Raw genomic sequence first — 19625 nt, 5'->3', positions numbered from 1 at the left:
AAACCTAGGCACTTGCTTATATAGAGAAGGCAAGGAGGGGTAAGGGGTGGTGTGAAAGAATGAGGGGTGTGGGGTGATCTCATAGGGCCTATAAAAATTGATACATCAGCACAGGTACTAGGGAGAGGCAGTCTATCATTCAGGTTGGTAGGCCTGCTGAATGACAAGTCTTGGGTTTGTCCTCAAGGCCCAAACCAAGGCCAATTAGGGTCCAACAATCCCCCCCAGAATTGGCTGTATGTATGCCCTATGATTGTTCTAGGAGAGATGAAGGAAGGAGCCCCTTTGAAAGATCTAAATCTCAGTGGACGGCAGAAGTTCAATGGTAAGAAAGTCCATTTTTATTTGGACAAAGTGTGCAAGGATCAGAACGGGTTTCTTAATTCCAAAGTTGCAGCAGTCTGGGTGTTTGGTAGCAGGGACAGAGCAGAGGACAAGGCAAGCATATGTGTCCAATAGATTCCTGCTGTGCAATAAAAAGGTGACTAAACAGCTTAAGGTAATTTGTGAGCTGAACTTGCCCAATAGTAGTGGGTTAGAGACAACGGCATAAAGAGAAGGAAATCTCAGATTGGAGACTGTCTCTGCCAACAAGCAGCTGGAGAGTTGACATGTGCTCTGGGGATATTGCTGCACTCTTGTGATTGCCAACAGTCAGGAGGCTTAAACGGGGGACTTCCAGGCTGGACTGTGAGCTACAGGGAGCAAGACAGCAACAAAACAATAATGAACATTCGAATGTCTTTAACTTAGAAATCATTTTTAAAGTCACACAAAAAAAGAATCTGGTAATGGTTAATTACAGGAAATGGGGGGGGGGCTTGTTTAGTTTGTGGACGGAAGAAGAGAGAAAGCATTTGTGTACTTTACTAACTATGGCAAAAATAGTAGAGAACTGGAAGCTTGAACTTTAGCTTACCCCACTTGTTCGTAGATTAAAAAAAACAAAACAAAACAAAACCAAAACAACAACAACAAAAACAAAAAAAACCCACATGATATGAAGAGAAGTCACCATCTTTCAAACTTTGGTCATATTTATAATGCACCATAGTGTTCAAATTGTGTGTGTGTGTGTGTGTGTGTGTGTGATCTAACACAGAAATTGAACGTGGATCAAAGGTGGAGGAGCACTTCCCTACCACGAGCAAAACCTAGGATTTGATCCTCAGCATCACAAAATAAAGAGCTCTAAAAATTGGTTCAAGCTTGACCAGCCATGGTAGTCTATATCTTTAATATGTGAATTCTGGAGGCAGTTGCAGGTGAATCTCTGAATAGGCGGCCAAACTGGCCTACATAAGGAGTTCTGGGCTATCGAGATAGAAATAAAAATAGAAAATAGAAGAATAAAAAAATTAAAATAGGAAGAACAAAAAGCATCGACAGTTCTAGAGAGAGTCTAACCACAACATCGGGCCTGTAAATGACAGGAAGGTAAAGCACTCAGGAGCCATCCCTAGATGTTGGAATATTCACAAATCACATTTTGGATAATAATAATCCACAAATCCACAATTGTTGGGAGCTCAGCATTTCAGGTCTTGTCTAAGGCTAACTAATAAAGCACTCAGCCAGCCCGCCCTGTGTGTGTTTTTGATATAATCAGGCCACATGCAGAAATCCACAGAAAACTTTCACTGGAGGAGCCTGCCGCTGCATGTGCACTAAACTGACAAAACACACAAAACAAAAACTGCCCGAGGCCTCCATTCACCCCTCACCCCCAGCGATCCGGTCGGACGTCCCGCCCCCACGCTATACAGAAGCAGCCAACTGGAGGATGCCGAGGCACGCGGCGCGGCGCAGCCAATCAGAAGGGCGCGCCTTTCCCTGTCCGGCTGTTGACCTTCGAGCCATGCAGCCGGCTACTATCGCCGGTGCCCGTGCCGCGGAGCTAGACGCTGGCGGCACCTAGAGCATGTCCTCACTCGGGGGCCGAGCTCCCGAGGCAGGGGAGCAGCCGGGAGCTAGACTGCACTTGCGGGCGGCGGGAGGCGCGCTGCTGCTTTGCGGGCTGGCCGTGCTGCTGGGCTGGGTTTGGCTGCGGCGGCAGCGCGCTTGCGGCATCCCTCCGGGACCCAAGCCTCGGCCACTCGTGGGTAACTTCGGGCACTTGCTAGTGCCGCGCTTCCTACGGCTGCAGTTCTGGCTGGGCTCGGGCAGCCAGACGGACGCGGTGGGCCAACACGTGTACCTGGCCAGGCTGGCCCGTGTCTATGGCAACATCTTCAGCTTCTTCATCGGTCACCGTCTCGTGGTGGTCCTCAGCGACTTCCACAGCGTGCGCGAGGCGCTAGTGCAGCAGGCCGAAGTGTTCAGTGACCGCCCGCGGATGCCGCTCATCTCCATCATGACCAAGGAGAAGGGTGAGCGCGCCGCGGGCTTAGGACCCCCGGGGCGGCAGGTGACCACTTGCTCCTGCCCACCTGAGTCCTGCCCTGCACGGGGAATAGGGGACGGAGGCGTGGCTTCTCGTGTACGATTAAAGTGGGAGACACACAGGAAAGTGAGGGAGGTGGGTACCAAGCTGTAAAATAAGGACCAACCTCCCCGGAAGCCTTTCTTTGTCCCAGATGAGGCCTTCTCACGCATAGGTCTGATCTCAACGTTTCTAAACATTGGCTGTGGTAGAAAAGGGGGTGGGGGGAATTCTTTTCATCGAGTAAATGTTCAATTGCAAAAGTATAAGAAGATTTTTTTCCCCTTTAAGAAAGGCCAGAAACCAAGCTAGGAGACTATTGAACTGGCTGTGTCAGCTCATAGCCTCTCTAATGTTTTGGCAAAGAATGTGACTGCTCTCTGCCTGTCTAAAGAACTTGCCTGAGATTACATTTAAGAGAAAGTGACTAATCTTTTTGACAGAGAACATGTCAAGACAGCTAGTCTCTTCCCCGAGTCCGTATCTCCCCCCGCAGACAAAGGGTCTCGATGTCAAGACAGCCAGCCTCTTTCCCGAGTCCGTGTGTATCTCCCCCGGCAGACAAAGCGTCTCGATCTCTATTCTTCAGCCACCTGTCAATCCTGTGTTCTGTCTTCAGACACTGAAGTACAAGAGTGACGCCGTTATGATGGCGTACATGCTTCAGTTCAGGAGAGTGCCCCCCTGTCTTTACACTTTGATATCCCCTCCTTCATCCCATTTCTAATTTTCCCGTGGAAACGCCCCTTACAGGGCCTCAGAAAGCTCTGGAATTGGAGGCACCTGTAATCGGGGAGGACGGGCGTGAGCACTGGGCTGAAGCATGGAGAATTTGAATGCTGTATAAAGTGTAGTTAGTTTTTGTTCCTAAGACCAGTCCAGCCTCTGCAGAAAACAGAAGTTGGAAGCTCTGAGTTAGGTTGCATCTTATTGGCCTCTTGGCTAGAAATGGGTTCAAGATGAAGGGCATATGATAGCCACTGTGTTAAGATGCTTCTAGATTAAGACAGGATTCTGTAAAAGTTCACCCGGAATGGAATTTAGAGTAAGGGTACACAACTAACCTGGCCACTGGTGAAGGAAGAGCAGGAAATCTCTCTTGGCTTAAATCTCCAATGTTCTGTCCTCTCTTCATCCGATTCAAGTGGCAACTCAACTTTATAGCCATAGGCCCCAGTAAACAGACCCGTGTTCTGGGTTGTATTCAGACCCTGAAACAGAGAATCACCTTGGCTTTCTGGCTACCAGCCTCGCAGTGAGCTCCTAATTCAGTAAGAGGCAGTTGACAGACTAAGGCCAAGAGTGACAGATCAGGACACACAGAGGCCCTCCTGTGGCCTCCTTATGCATCTGCCCACATGTTACCCACTCTCATCCCCACCCCAGTTATCTATATGGAGACAAAAATGTATTTATATCTCACTTATAGGAATTGTAGGTAAGTCATAGAGAATTAAACATGAAGAAAATCAAAATCTGGGGGCTGGAGAAGTGGCTCAAGTGATTAAGAGCATTTGCCGTTCTCGGAGAGGACATAAGTTCAGCATCCACAAGGCAGCTCATAACAATCTGTAACTCCAGTTCTAAGGGATCCTGCAGGTTCTCCTGGGATCTGTAGGCACCAGGCACACACATGATGGACATACATACATTCAGATAAAACATGCAAAGACAAGATAAAAATAAATCTTAAAAAAAAAAATTGTTTTCAAAGTCAGCATTTTAAATTTTTTATAAGAAAATGGTGCATTTCTGAATCCCTAGTAGGAAGGGACTTCTAAAATAAGACAGGCAACACAAATCATAAAGAAAAAGACCAGTAGACAAGCACAGTGGCACAACAGTAGTTGGGAGGCTGAGGCAGGAGGATTGCTACAACTTCAAGGACAGTGTAGACTTCAAAGTAACACTCTATCTTTGAGAGAGAGGGAGGGAGGGAGAGAGAGAGAGAGAGAGAAGTATTGATGTGTACTGGAAAGATGGCTCAAGGGTTAGGACCTGAGTTCAGATCTCAGCTTCCATGTCAGGTGGCTCACAACCACCTCTAACTCTAGCTGTAAGGAATTCAGTGCCCTCTTCTGGCTTCTGTGTACGTTCGTGCGTGTGTGTGTGTGTGTGTGTGTGTGTGTGTGTGTGTGTGTGTACAATGTTTTTTAATCTACGCGTGGTATCTTCAAATTTAAAACTTCTGCTTATCAAGTAATACCATTAAAAATTAAACCCAATTCACATAATGAGAGAGAGGAGGTTTTTAACCTATGCATTTAAACTATAGGAAGAGTCTCCACACAGCAGGGGAAGGCAAGCGTGACTCATGGCGTGTGAACCCATCAGTGACCTGTGGTAAGCCGCTCTGACTCACACAGACAATCACAGAAGTGGGAATGAAAATCACGAGATACATTTCGCCCTCTAGTGGCAAATCTAAAAGATTGCAAGTATCAGGAGGTTGCTGTTTAAAACGTGGCATTCATATACGTGTGCACATACTTTTGCTCCATTCTTAATCTACTTAAGACAGTAATTTGACAGTGACTATTTATGTGAAGAAAACCATATTTTATGGCTCATCATTGCACCCTTAGTGACGTATGTAAAATGTGGAGGAAGTCCGTATTCAACCATAAGTCCATCCATAAAGATCCTTTATATATATATATTTTTTATTTTATGTGTATGCATACACTGTAGCTGTACAGATGGCTGTGAGCTATCATGTGTGTGGCTGCTGTTGATCTCAGGACCTCTGCCAGCCCCGCTCGCTCCAGCCCCGCTTGCTGTGGCGTAATTCACTGTAGCTGTCTTCAGACGCACCAGAAGAGGGCATCCAATCTCATTACAGGTAGTTGTGAGCCACCAGGTTGCTGAGATCCGAACTCAGGACCTTCGGAAGAGCAGTCAGTGCTCTTACCTGCTGAGCCATCTCGCCAGCCCAAAGATCCTTTATATTGAAATGCTCTCTTTTCTCCTGTTGGTGGGGACTGGACTTAGTGCATGCTAGTCATGCACTGTGCCACTGAGCTGAACCCCCACCCTTGATTATATAGGTACTTAGCATATAAAAGAACCAACAACAGAACTGGTCTTTTATTCACAGCTGTGCACTGCACATCACACACTAAGGATCCAGATCTCGTGGTTAGAGTGCTGACTGTCCTCCGTGGGCTTGTGTGGTTCAATACTTGGTCTTAACTTGTGATAGTATTTTGGGAAGTTGTAACTTTTAGGAAGTTGGACCCAGCCAAACTTTTGCTTCCTGCCAAAGGTGTGAGCAAGCAAGCTAACACTTCTACTGCAAGCTGCTCACACTGCCATGCATTCCCACCCACCATGGACAGTACCCTCTGAACCCTGAAGCAAATGAATCCTTCCTCCCTTAAGCAGTTTCTTATTAGGTATCTGCTCACAGCAGAAAGAAACATAACCGAGGAGGACACATCTGTCCCAAAACCTGGAGTAACTGGGACCAGTGGGACCCAGGCATGCAGGAACTCCACCAGCCCAGTGGCACAAGTTCCTTCTGGTCTGTCTGGGCCGGCTGGTGCCCTGAGCAGACCTTGGGCGCAAACTATGCAGCTCCTGTAATACCCAGAGGAAGCTCTATTCCCAGGCACCCTAATGGGCCCAGGATCACAGGATCCCAGAATCACCAGATCACAGAGACAGCTTGACTCTGAAGAGTTCTGACACAACCAGGATCACAGGAAGGACAGGCCCCAGTCAGATTTAGCCAGGGCAGGTAGCACTAGAAATAACCAGATGGTGGGAGGCAAGTATAAGAACATAAGCAATAGAAACCAAGGTTACTTGGCATCATCAGAACCCAATTCTCCCAGCATAGCAAGTCTTGAACATACCATCACACCGGAAAAGCAAGATTCGGTTCCAAAATCATTTCTCATGATGATGATAGAGGACATTAAGAAGGACATGAATAAACTCCCTTAAAGAAATACAGAAAAACACAGGTAAATGACTAGAAGCTCTTAAAGAGGAAACATAAAAATCCCTTAAAGAACTACAGAAAAATACAATCAAACAGGTGAAGGAAATGAACAAAACCATCCAGGATCAAAAATTGGAAATAGAAACAATAAAGAAATCACAAAGGGAGACAACCCTGGAGATAGAAAACTAGGAAAGAGATCAGGAGTCATAGATGCAAGCATCACCAACAGAATACAAGAGATAGAAGAGAGAATCTCAGGGGCAGAAGACACCATAGAAAACATTGACACAACAGTCAAAGAAAATGCAAAAAGCAAAAAGCTCCTAACCCAAAACATCCAGGAAATCCAGGACACAATGAGAAGACCAAACCTAAGGATAATAGGTATAGAAGAGAGTGAATGTGTAATGGGCCAGTAAATATCTTCAACAAAATTATAGAAGAAAACTTCCCTAACCTAAGGAAAGAGATGCCCATGAACATACAAGAAGGCTACAGAACTCCAAATAGACTGGACCAGAAAAGAAATTCCTCCCGTCACATAATAATCAAAACACCAAATGCACTAAACAAAGAAAGAATTTTAAAAGCAGTAAGGGAAAAAGGTCAAGTAACATATGAAGGCAGGCCTATCAGAATTACACCAGACTTCTCACCAGAGATTATGAAAGCTAGAGGATCCTGGGCAGATGTCGAAAAGACCCTAAGAGAACACAAATGCCAGCCCAGGCTACTATACCCAGCAAAATTCTCAATTACTATAGATGGAGAAAACAAAATATTCTATGACAAAAGCAATTTACTCAATATCTTTCCACAAATCCAGCCCTACAGAGGATAATAGATGGAAAACACCAACATAAGCAAAACTACACCCTAGAAGAGGCAAGAAAGTAATCTTTCAACAAATCCACACAAACCTAATTCCACCTCTAAACAAAAATAACAGGAAATAACAATTACTTTTTCTTAATATCTCTTAACATGAAAATTAATATTACCAACATATCCTGATCAATTCAAATTCAAAAGTATGAGGAATTGGAAATTTGTTGGCTATCATCTGGTGGTCTGTCTAAATTGGTAATTGGAGAAATAGGTCCAATATTGCACAATCCATATACACTTTCTGCTTGTCTTGCTGGGTACCACATAATGGTCTTGAAATCAGGCTTCTCTTATCTCAGCCTCTCTATTAGTAGGATTGTTTATTTGATGTTTTCACTATACTATGGTTTTCAGAACATCTCACATATTTCAAAATTATTTATACAGCCAAAAGAAATGTAAACAATTAACTTGGGAGGTGACTTGTAAGAGAACAACAAAGAGTGAGACTGAATGTTTTGCTTGATGTTTGTAACTATTGTATCAATTTTGAAGAAGAGGACTTTATAAGCTACTCTTTCTCTGAGATGAATGCTTTTCAAAATCATCACAGCCAATGAACCAGATTCTTATCCTCACCTAATGTCTGTGCCACCCTCCAATCAGAACCATTGTTCATTGAAACAGTTGGTGAATGACTTCATGGATAGACCATCTTAATACGCACACCATTTCTTAAATGAATGTAACCTGTTCTCTGTGGGCTGAGAATGAAGACAATCACTCAAGTCAAAAAGCTTTGACCATAGCAGGAAATCTGTATCCAAAAATTGTGCCTACAATTCATTCCTTGGTGCAGCAGAACTGTCAACTCTCAGCTTAGCTATGATGAAGGTAAAATCCTTTGGTGATATGAGGGTCATTGAAGTACAGCCTTATTACAATGAACTCCAATGTCTAAAAATTGTTCTTATTTTGGGGTTGTACCACAGTAAGAGCCAAGATTTTAAGCTCTACTAAAAACAAAACAAAACAAACAAACAAAGGGACTTTATTTATATTCATTAAAAAAAAACTAGTAGTGATATATTACTTTAAAATATACAGATAATATGTTTGAAGTTATTTAAAATTTATATTGAGAAAAACATGTATCTTCAGTATTGCTGCAGACAAGTATCTACATAAGACTGTTCAATTGATTGTTTTATATCAAACAGCTTTTATACTCATTTTTATTGTTACAATATTTTATAAATTTTAAAGAATATGACAAAATAAAACAAAAGGTATTGCAGATATTGAAGGGGGGTCTCTGGGAGGAGTTGTGATACAAAAGGAAAAGAAGAATGTGATGTAATTCTATTTACTTAAAATATGTTTTTAAATGTTAACAAATTCAGATGAACTGAAATTATGTATCTTTTCTCATCATAATGCAATAAAACTTAAATCAATTTAAAAAAGAAAGAAAAGAAAAGTAACCATTGTGTGGGGGAAGGGAGAAGTGTGACCTGCACAGCTTTGGAGTTGACCTGACTGGGGAATGAAGAAAAGACAGACATAGAGAGAAAAGCTGGGATCCTGTGAGCTGCACAGTCTGATGGATGCAGAGCACATTTACTGTATGCACATGGAGTGACAAGGCCAAGTTATTGTGAGATGCCAAAGCTTTTAAATCCAGACTCCATTTTAGAGAAGCTGACCTAAGTTTGAACTCAGGTAGACTAACTGGCTGGTATCTAGCATTAGTTTCCAAGTTGCCCCCCAACAGAACCTGAGCTCTAGTCTAGTCTCTAGGCTAATTCTCAACCAGAGCAGAGTTTCCAGGTTACACCCCCAACAAGACCAATGTCTCCCGGTTATTCCCCCCAACAAACCTGCACCCCCAGTTTACAAGCCCACCCCTTGCCTAACAACGACCAATGAATGCAGAGGGGAGCAGAAGTTAAGTTTATGATATGACTCCCAGCACCAGCCGGTTATGTTAAAGGCCACAGCAGCTTTCCCATTAGATGCCTACGCATGTATTCCCTGCTTGCTGCTTACTATAAAGCCTTGGGCCCATAAACATTCAGGGCTCCTCTACCACCTAAACCGTCCTGCGTTGCCCCCCCCCCCCCCAGCTAGCCGGAATAGAATAAAGAGCCTGCTGTGAGTTGCATCAGATCGGCTCCTCTGTGTGTTTTGGGGGATCACTAGCTTTTCCCTGGCACAACAATTGTATACAGCTGAGCAAAGGAGGCAAAATCAGTTCTTCTTGGTAGGGGGTCTCTACAGAGGAGCAAGCTCAGGCTATAAACACCGGTTAGGAGGAAGCTGCGCTCAGTGCTTTCTGCACGCGTTGTCAACTTCCACACGTGGACCAGAGGAAGGTTTTGCCTTTCTCTGAACCTGATTTAGGGGAGGGGGTGAGGGCTTTGCTATCACTTAATCTGAGGCACCAGAGTCCTTAACATGGCTATGTTCATGTCAGCAACACAGGGTTGCTCAGGACTTCATCCGATCCCCATGATGGTAGAAGTACGTGTTGGGGTCCAATAGGACGCAGCCGTCAATGATGATCTTGATGAGTTCAGGCTCCTGCTGTGTGCACAGCACTGTGCCAGGAGCACAGGGTTTGAATGGAAAGCAAAGTGGTGTTTGTCTCCGCTCCTGTGCCAGTCTAGCACTTGTAATTATACTTCTGTTCATGGTGTTTAGAATGTGGTGCTTTTTGCTTGAAAGGTTTTCTAAGCCTGAATCTACTGTTGTGAAATATAAAGATATTTACGCACATGAGAATTTCAGGCATCAAAGCTCAGTACTTTCATTTGACCAGGAGTTACAATAAATAACAACTTGATAGCAAATTGTTCCTAATTTAGACTCAGCCTTTATTGGAAACAGATGTCTTTATAATGACACTTGACATGTTGCCTCTATCTGCATTTGAACGTTGGCCAAGAGACTTGAAAATACAGAATATACCTCCAGGTGGGTCCCATCCACTGCTCTCACCCTCCTCTCTGTCTTTGCAGGAATCGTGTTTGCACACTACGGTCCAGTTTGGAAACAGCAGAGGAGATTCTCCCATTCGACACTTCGTCATTTTGGTCTGGGAAAGCTTAGCCTGGAGCCCAAGATTATCGAAGAGTTCAAGTACGTGAAAGAAGCGATGCAGAAGCATGGAGAAGCTCCCTTCAGCCCCTTCCCAGTCATCAGCAACGCTGTCTCCAACATCATCTGCTCCCTGTGCTTCGGCCAACGCTTCGATTACACCAACAAGGAGTTTAAAAAGGTGCTGGACTTCATGTCTCGAGGGTTAGAAATCTGCTTGCACAGCCAGCTCTTCCTGATCAACATATGCCCCTGGTTTTATTACCTCCCCTTTGGGCCATTTAAGGAACTAAGGCAGATCGAAAGGGACATAACCTGCTTCCTTAAAAACATCATCAAAGAGCACCAAGAGTCTCTGGATGCCAGCAACCCTCAGGACTTCATAGACATGTACCTTCTGCACATGGAGGAAGAGAAGAAAACCAGCAAGGGGAGCAGTTTCGATGAGGAGTACCTGTTTTACATCATTGGGGACCTCTTCATCGCTGGCACTGACACAACAACCAACTCTCTGCTCTGGTGCCTGCTGTACATGTCACTGAACCCCGACGTGCAAAGTAATTGGTACATTTGTTCTTCACTCAGGGTAAAGGCAGGCTCTTTAAACCAAGTCACAACCTCTGATCTGCTGCTGGTTCCAGGCACCCTTGTATCCAGGTTGGAAAAAAACAGTAAACACTTGTATTCTATAGGGAGATCAAGAGGTGAACAGTGAAGCCTCTGATTTCTAGGTAGACTACCGTCATAGCTTGCTCACCCTTGCTTTAATCGCTGTGGTTCCCTCTGAAGTCTCTGAAAGTGAAGGGCCGTTAGAGAAGTTTCATGTAGAGCTAAGGGAGTCATATTGCTCATCCGCACCTTCATCTTGTTTTGAACATAGAAAACACAAGCCCAAAAGAGTCAGCAGAAGTCACAGCGGGTGCCACCACGTTGGCCCCGGTGGACAGCCAGTGGCAGTAGGTGCTGGATGAATAAGGGATCGTGGTATATTGCTTTCTACATCAGCTCTAACTATTCACTACAAATGTAGTCACTTAAGCAAACCCGAATTTGCCATACTTACAGTTTATATCAGAAGTATGACATACCCTTCACGGGACTGAAGACTGGGATGTGAGCTGGGCTGTGTTGCCCTCTGGAGCCCCCAGAGGGGAATTCTTCCCTTGCTGTTTCCAGCTGCTTTGACCCATGGTCCTCTCTCCACCCTCAGAGCCGGCAGAGCTGTAGCCCTCTGGCCATGCTTTCGTATTCACATCTCCTGCCTGAAGTTGGCTGGGCGAGGCCATCTGATTTTAAAGCCCATGAGGCTTAGTGATGGGGACATGTCCTGAGAACATGTCACTAGATGATTTCACCATTATGCAAGCATCACAGAGTACACTTGAACTGAGGTAACCATAGCGTCACAAGGCAGTGTAACCTACAGGACCACAATGTTGTTGATGTGGTCAGTGGTTGACTAAAGTGTCACCCTACAGCGTATAACTGTGCCTAGATGGAGATGCACTCAGTTACCCAGGATAGTCCCCGTGTTTAGTATAGTCCCTTCTGCTTCGTGTGTCAGTTGGATATGATTTTCAAGTATCCCCCAAAGGTTCATAAGCCACAAGTTTGGGCCTCTGAGATACCCACAGCAAGGTCATTTGTCAGAGGACTTTTTAAAGCTTCCTTTTGAGACCAAGATTCTTGAAGAGTTTGAGTATATATCCATCACACCCTCAAACAGGTTGATGTAATTCTTCCAGGAACCTAGTTAGTGCACATAAGAGGGAGTTAGCAAAAAAGGGGCAGCCTTGGCCCCCGAGTCCCTCTGGACCCCTGTTTGCCCTCATGCTCTCACATGCCCTCTGCCACACTCTGACATAGCCCAAGAGGGGCTTCTGAAACAGTGAACTAAGGTTTGTTTTTTTTTTTTCGGTTGGTTGGTTGGTTTGGTTTTTTAATAAAGCACCCATCTTCATTTTCAGTTAATAGAGACTGAAAACAAAGACACTGGAAGGGATTCCATTTATAAGGCACCAGAGGATGGAGTTGTGAACTTGTTGAAGGGTCCATTTTTCTTTTCTTACCATAGACCTCATTGTGACTGTTTTAACTAGCTGCTACAAAGCAACATATTATCCACAAAATTCGCTGCTTGAAACAACAGCTTTATTATTTTAGAAGGTTTTTGAGGGGTACATGTATATGAACCCCTTGTTAACCAGTTTTTCAATGCTGTAACAACGTGTGATTGATAACTAACTGACAAGAGAAGTATTTTGGCTGGAGGTTTCAGTCCATGGCCAGCTGGCTCTGTGGTAGTGGGGCCTGTGGTAAGGCAATGTGCTGTGGTAGGGAGTTTCCTCAGGGCAGATGCAAAGGAGAAGGAAGGCGAAGTGCCAGAGTAGAGCCATTCTCTTCAGTCCTCCCACAAGGTCCCCCTCATAATGTCACCACTGTAGGGAACACACCTGCCACCGCAGGCTTTTGAGGGTCGTGCTCAACTGTAGCAAGCCCAAAAGGAGAGTTTGCTGGGTATGATTTTAGACTTTCACAGGGTGTTACAGCTTAGAGAGTCACATGAGAGTTTCATGCTGTGTGCCCTGGAGTCCAGCATGCTGTTTCTTTTGCCCCGTCTCTTCTGCTGTCCATTAAAGCCCCAGTGTGGCAGAGCCCCACCCCCAGTGGCTGGCTGTCTCTGCCAATCCTATATCAGGCCACCGTGCCAACTGATCCCTCGGTGGGTAAAGCCTGCATAACAGTGCTGACTCAACTCTCTCCCAGCCTTATCTGTGGCTAATTCTTTCCTTTTTGCACAGAAAAGGTTCATGAAGAAATTGAAAGGGTCATCGGTTGTGACCGTGCACCGTCCCTGACGGACAAGGCCCAGATGCCATACACAGAAGCCACCATCATGGAGGTGCAGCGGCTATCCATGGTGGTACCACTTGCCATTCCTCACATGACCTCGGAGAAAACAGGCAAGTCTGGAGCCTGCCTTCTCTGCAGACCCCTGAGGGAATCCTCTTGAGTGTAGGGAGGGGTGTGGCCACATCAGAAAGGTCCAGGATGGTCTCTGCTTTATCATTGGTTCAGGGACTGTGGTCCTTATCAATAATTCTCTGGCCTCCGGTGCTCACACACTTACACCACAGCACAAACGATGCTGCCCTCCAAGTCAGCTATCCCACAGAAGAAACTTGTCAGAAGAGCCAGACTAAATGTGGCCTTAAACATGTTAGCTAGAGATTGGCCTCCCTTTGGTTTTTAAAATTTGGCAAGCAAAATGTAATTATTTAAAAATTGGAATGCTCCAGCCTGATTCTAGGGTCACCAACTTTAACCTATCAGTTGCTGAGTCTAGAATGTCTCTAAAGTTCCCCTTTATAAGGCAGGGTGCTGCCCAGCTGTAACCCTAGCACTTGGGAAACTTAAGCAGAATTGTGACTTCAGGGGTAACTGTCTCAGAGAGACAGAGAGATAGAGATTGATGGGAAAAGTGAAATTTAAGGCTTCTAGAGACAGCCCAGAATGCAAATTAGATCCACTGTGAGGAGCCCAGCCCCTGGGGATATTTCTTAGCTTGTCAACTGTTGATTAGGGAAGCAGAGTTCCCTGTAGATCTATCTTTCTCTTGATTCGTCAACCCCTTCTTACTGTGTTGACAGAAAAGCCTGTAGGGTGGCTCCTTTCTGTGCTGGGCAGTTTTCTGTCAACTTGGCACAAAGCTAAGGTCATCTGAGAGGAGGGAACCTGAATTAAGGAAATGCCTCCACAAGATCGGGCTGTGGGCAAGACTGTAGGGCAGGGGTTCTCAGCCTTCCTAACGCTGAGCCCCTGTAATGCAGTTCCTCATGTTGTGGTGACCCCCAGCCATAAAATTATTTTTGTCGCTACTTCATAACCATAATTTTGCTACTGCTATATATAATGATAAAGAAATGAAAACTTCTGTTATTTCTGATGGTATTAAGTGACCTCTGTGAAAGGGCCATTTGCTCCCAAAGGGGTCTTGACCCACAGGTTGAAAAACACTGCATTATAGAGCCTTTTTAAAATTAGTGATTGATACAGGAGGACCCAGCCCATAGTGGATGGTGCCATCCCTGGGCTTGTGGCCCTGGGTTCCATAAGAAAGCAGGCTGAGCAAGCTAGGGAAGACAAGCCAGTTAACAATCCTCCTCCATGGCCTCTGCGTCAGCTCCCGCCTCTCTCGAGTTCCTGTCCTGACTTCCTTCCATGATGAAGTATAAGCCAGATAAACCCTCCCCTCCTCAAGTTGTTCATACTGTGTCATCGCAGCCATAGCAGCCCTGGCTAAGACTCGCTCTACGTAAATTGTAAGAACATGTCAATCTTGGGGAACGTTAACTAGAAGGTCCTGATTCTGCTTTAGTGTTTCCTTGTTAAGTTTTAATGGCCTGACTTGGCTTGTTGATTCAATGCCTACTCCTGCTCCTGCTGTCTCAGGCTGGGTCTGGGCTGGAACAGAGAGAATGCGATGCTTGATAGGATGTATCCATCCCCTCAGGAACCTCAGAGTTTAGTCTCAGTCAGCTACAATGTTAGTAGGTGACTATTTCCTCCCTGGAAACAGTGATGTTTGAAGAGAGCTTTTAGTTTATGTGCGGTGTTGACTCTGTCCTTGTCTGTTGTCTACAGTCCTCCAGGGGTACACTATTCCTAAAGGCACGGTGATCCTACCCAACCTGTGGTCAATCCACAGAGACCCAGCCATCTGGGAGAAGCCAGATGACTTCTGTCCTCATCGATTTCTGGATAACCAAGGACAACTTTTGAAAAGAGAAACTTTTATTCCTTTTGGGATAGGTCAGTTAAAGCTTGGTTTTAAATTTTCTTTGAATTTATTATTATTGTGTGTGTGTGTGTGTGTATGTGTCTGTGTGTCTGTGTGTCTGTGTCTGTGTGTATATACACGTGCATGTTTGAGATGTGTATGTGTGAGTGTAGGTACAGGGGTCAGAGGGCAACTTCGAGGAATCAGTTCTTGCTACTAAGATGACCCAACCCCTTCCTTTTTTTTCATCAAATAAATACAAAATAAAAACAAAGGCAGAGTTATGGACAGAGGTGACTTGGTAGTACAGTGTCCCATTTGCCTGGCATGCATGAGCCCTAGATTCTATCCCCAGCACAGAGAGAAGAAAGGAGGAGGAAGGGAGATGGGCTTAACCGTTATAGCTGGAAATCTTGACTTCCTGGTTGCTTAGGCTCTTGGGGCCTGAGAAGCGAGGAGGTTAAGGAGCTATTGGGGTTAACAGCAACTCTTAAAAAAATTACTGTTAAAGGTTAATTAGCTGCTTGTGAGAAACTCTGAATTCTTCCAACTCTTAAGAGGCCAGCAAGAAAGAAAAGGAAAGAGAAAAATCATGCACATACATAGTAACACTGGAAAAAGAAAAGCAGGCTCTAACAATCGAGTTTCAACAATTTCACATATACACATACATACATACATACATAAATTCATTCATACATACACACATGCATATATGTACATAGGGACAGGCATATATATATATATATATATATATATATATATATACATATACATATTTACAGTTGATGGATGAGCAAAGCTCTAAAGAGCTGGCTCTAACAAGGTTTATTTTTGCTTCTAGCTTTTTATAGCTTTTCAGATGAAGCTTCTCTCTATAAGAAAAGATTACCTCATGTTACATAAGAGGGAGTTACAGCAGAATGCTGTTGATAATGAGTTTAAAGCAGTTGTCTTATCTGTGTCTCATTCTATAAAGTCCTTATTAAGTTCAAAGCAACAGTTTTATGTATTTATGACCTTGCTCTACTGTGGGGCACACCTGTGGCCTCATCCTTGAACCTGACCTAGAATGAATGTTTTCCCTTGATCACAAATCTGTCCCAAGCTTACTTCTCTTCCTAGTGCAGTTTACATGCGTGTAGAGCATGAAAGCTCATTGTACTCCTTTTCGTGATATTCTAAGAGAATCCTACTCTTGATTCTAACTTTATTTTATCTTTCTGGCAAAACAATTAAAACCATCTCCTTAGACTTTCTATCAATTATTCTAACTTCCTAAAATTATTTGAATCAAATCAGGAATTCTATACAAATCACAACTTCATCTACATAGCATTAATACAAGAGAGTACATCTTTATATTAATTCTGCAAGAAATCAGCCCAACGGGGTGGGTAAAACCCCAGGAAACAACAGGCTCTGTCAGATACATGAGGAGTGCTGCAGTGGCTGGCGTGGAAATGCACTGCAGCAAGAAGCAACCCTGGGCCAGAGTCAGAGTTCACCTGTGGAAGCTGTGCAAAATGATGGGCCATCTGCATGGCTCCCACCAAATTACAGCGTTTTTACTTATTTGGTTTTGTGTGTGTGTGTGTTAGGGAGGGAGACAGATACCACAGCATGCATGTTATGTTAGAACGGTTGGCTCTCCCTCCATCGTGTGTGTCCCAGGGATTGACCTTAGGCTATGAGGCCTGAGCAAGAGCCTCGACCGTCTTACAGGCCTGAGAACAGCTCCCGATCCGCTAGGCTGGGGACTGAGGGCTTCTCTCTCTCAGTTCTTTCCTTACATTCTTAGACTAAGGCATACAAGGCTCTGTCTGTGGAAACAGAAGGTTCCAGAAACTTTGCTCTCACTTCCCCTTGTCCTCCAGGTGAGGTAAGTAGGAAGGCAGGGACAAGGTGGCTGCCACTCCAGATCCATGCCTAGTTCCTGTCTCCATGACTAGGAGCTCAATGGTGAACCAGCTGTGTGGACAGATAAACTGAAGGAGACTGGCTTATGTGGTGATTTTACTTTAAAATTCTCTACAGACTCAGTAGACGCTACAAAAGAACAGGACGTGTCCTAACTGTTCCTTGTCTGATCTCACTTTTAGGGAAGCGGGTGTGTATGGGAGAGCAGCTGGCAAAGATGGAGTTATTCCTGATGTTTGTGAGCCTGATGCAGAGTTTCACCTTTGCTTTACCGGAGGGTTCCAAGAAGCCCATCATGACTGGGAGATTTGGTCTAACCTTGGCCCCACACCCTTTTAATGTAACCGTCTCAAAGAGATGAAGAAGCCCTGAGAAGAGAGGGGGGCCAGGCTCCACGTACTCATCCCAGACAGTCTTCCTGTTGCTGGTGAGCAGTTCTGCACAGCCAGGAGAGGCTGGTGGTACCCACTGCCCACAGGGAAGCACAGACACTCGGCTTAGTGGTGTGGAGTCCATCGAGAAGCAGAGCTTCTCATCTCTCAGCCTCTGGTGTTGAAGTTTCTCTCAACTCTGAGGAGGACTGAATGCTTCATGACGTCTGTGCTGTGCGCAGATGCCGGGCAGTTCAGCGGATCTGCCTTCAGACCTTCCAAGGCCCCTGACAACGCGGAAGTGTCAACATGGACACTTGGTCACAGAGGGAAGCAGGTCTAGGTTATATGGAGGTAGACCTTCTTTTCCTTTCTTTAGACATTTTTTCTTTTGTATTTTTTTTTTCTAGCATAGGTTCAATGTCAGTTTCTTTGGGCTGGTCTTATGAGTATTGTTTTTGTTTAGGGCTGTGCCCTTTTTTATAGAGCTAGGATGAAATGTCCCCTTGCCCGGTATGTTGAGAAACAGAAAAGCATCCTCTTGAGGTTATTGTCCATCTGTGTGTCTGCTGTCTGTAGCCACATGAGCGGGGAGCCTGGCTGCACAGCACAGGCCCGCCCTGCATAGGTGAGTGCAGAACACCTGACTGCGGCCCTGGATGCTCAGCTGGGGTGTGTAATAATGGAGTTGTGGAATTGGTCCAGGAGGGATTTCTCAATCAAGTGATTCAGAAGCCCCCTGGCCTGCTGTGCCATCAGCCGTACTATGACTGACTGACTCTTCAAGACAAGAAGCCATTTCTTGGGGCCCTCTAATGGCTCCTCCAAGGGCCACATGGAAATGTGGGAATGCACTTATCATAATGGTAAACTATTGTCCTTTTACTGCTAGGAGTGAGGGGTGATTGGGGGCAAAGCCAACCCACAGCCAACAACAGTGTGCATCCAGAGTGCCTGTGTCCGGCCCCTCCCTCAGGTCTCCCCAAGAACTGTGAAGGAGCCATGGTAATGCTGAGCCCTTCTTAGAAAAGCTCTGTACTGAACGCTCTGTGTATCTGTCATCCCCACACGAAGGAGCAGAGGGTTTCCAGTGCTAAGGCCCATAGTTAAAAAGTGCCATCACTGGGTCTCTAAGCTACTTGTGGCTGGAAAGCAGTCTCTGAGCCCTCTCTCAGTATTACCCCGCATGGTCCTAAAGCTGGCCTCTGCTACCTGTGCCCCCCTCTTTGTCCCAGTTGATTCCTTGGGCCAGGCTCCATGCTGCTGCCTCCTTACCGTGCCTGATTCTTGGTGGATGCTCAGGCAACTTGGGAGTGAGTCAGAGAAAGCAATTCAGGGGAAAAGCCTGCCCATGGTTTATTACAGTCAGTCCAGGATAGTTTTAAAACACAGTATAATTTGTCCTACCTGATTAGATCAGTATTTAAAGATGTACTCGACTTTTGTTTATCATTTAAAGTAACCATTTTAGGCAAATTTAGGATGATGCCTCAGTTGCATAAATGATACAGAATGAAAGCTTCCAGCAGCTTCCCACTGGCTGCATCCACAGGTCGCTTGCTGGGGTACCCAGGCTGACTCGGAAATGCTTACTGAGGGAAAATAACAGCTGCTGAATAAAAACCTAGTGTAAGTAAAAAGGAAAATGTGGAATATCATATAACCAGGTGTTGGTTAATTTTTGAGTCCATATTCTTTATATTATCCATCACTCTGTTTTCCTTTTCATAAATTATAATTACTTTCAAAATAGATGAATGGGGTACAGGCTGATCTTCAGGTTCCCTGAACACTGTTTAGGCCAGCACACTAAAGCAGAGGGACTGAGGATGTTCACATTTGATAAGGTGTGCAATGGGTAACAACGCTCGCTGAGCATGTCGGTTGTCCTCATCTGACCTCCACGTTTGCAGGCCCCTTCCTCCTTACTCGCACATGGATTTCTGGACCTCCTAACCAAAGATTTCACAACATACTTGAAAAGGATTTCTGCCTTCTCTGAAGTGGCATCAGAATCCCACGATTATCCAGCAGTTTAACACCGTGCCTCAAGCTGTACCGCTGTGAAAACCCCTTTACTAACACTGCGTCAGGGGGAGCGCGCTCTTCTGAACCTACTGCTATTTGACAGTTTTGCACTTCACAATTCATCTGAAATGTGAAATTAACTATAGTCGGTTTTCCAATAACGAGGTCTGGACCTCATCTGTAATGGAGCTCTTGGTGATCCTATTAAACCTCTTATTTTAGTGAAAA

The 19625-nt window shown here is 45.0% G+C and overlaps 1 protein-coding gene and 1 long non-coding RNA gene across 2 annotated transcripts; one reads left to right on the top strand and one right to left on the bottom strand.

Moving 5' to 3' along the window:
* Positions 1-318: 318 nt before the first annotated feature.
* LOC116093795 lies at positions 319-1971 on the bottom strand. Its single transcript, XR_004119844.1, has 2 exons — positions 1725-1971; positions 319-695 (listed from the first exon to the last, which is right to left on the bottom strand). It is a non-coding gene; the product is annotated as an uncharacterized LOC116093795 (long non-coding RNA).
* On the top strand, positions 1832-19625 carry LOC116093794 (cytochrome P450 2U1). Its single transcript, XM_031375532.1, has 5 exons — positions 1832-2369; positions 10220-10855; positions 13100-13261; positions 14943-15110; positions 17181-19625. Exons 1-5 carry the CDS (start codon positions 1922-1924, stop codon positions 17357-17359), a joined length of 1593 nt encoding a protein of 530 aa, XP_031231392.1. The 5' UTR covers positions 1832-1921; the 3' UTR covers positions 17360-19625.

The sequence above is a fragment of the Mastomys coucha genome, unplaced genomic scaffold, assembly GCF_008632895.1.
Source record: "Mastomys coucha isolate ucsf_1 unplaced genomic scaffold, UCSF_Mcou_1 pScaffold16, whole genome shotgun sequence".
NCBI classification, from domain to species: Eukaryota; Metazoa; Chordata; class Mammalia; order Rodentia; family Muridae; genus Mastomys; species Mastomys coucha.
The sequence above is the reverse complement of the archived record's forward strand: the minus strand, read 5'-3'. Positions and strand labels throughout refer to the sequence as shown.

What these genes read in the sequence shown, in the direction of transcription:
- LOC116093794 (XM_031375532.1), top strand. Translation starts at nt 1,922, where the DNA reads ATGTCCTCACTCGGGGGCCGAGCTCCCGAGGCAGGGGAGCAGCCGGGA. An exon ending in ACTGAACCCCGACGTGCAAA is followed by an intron (nt 10,856 to 13,099) that starts GTAATTGGTACA and finishes CTTTTTGCACAG; the next exon opens with AAAAGGTTCATGAAGAAATT. An exon ending in TTTTATTCCTTTTGGGATAG is followed by an intron (nt 15,111 to 17,180) that starts GTCAGTTAAAGC and finishes TCTCACTTTTAG; the next exon opens with GGAAGCGGGTGTGTATGGGA.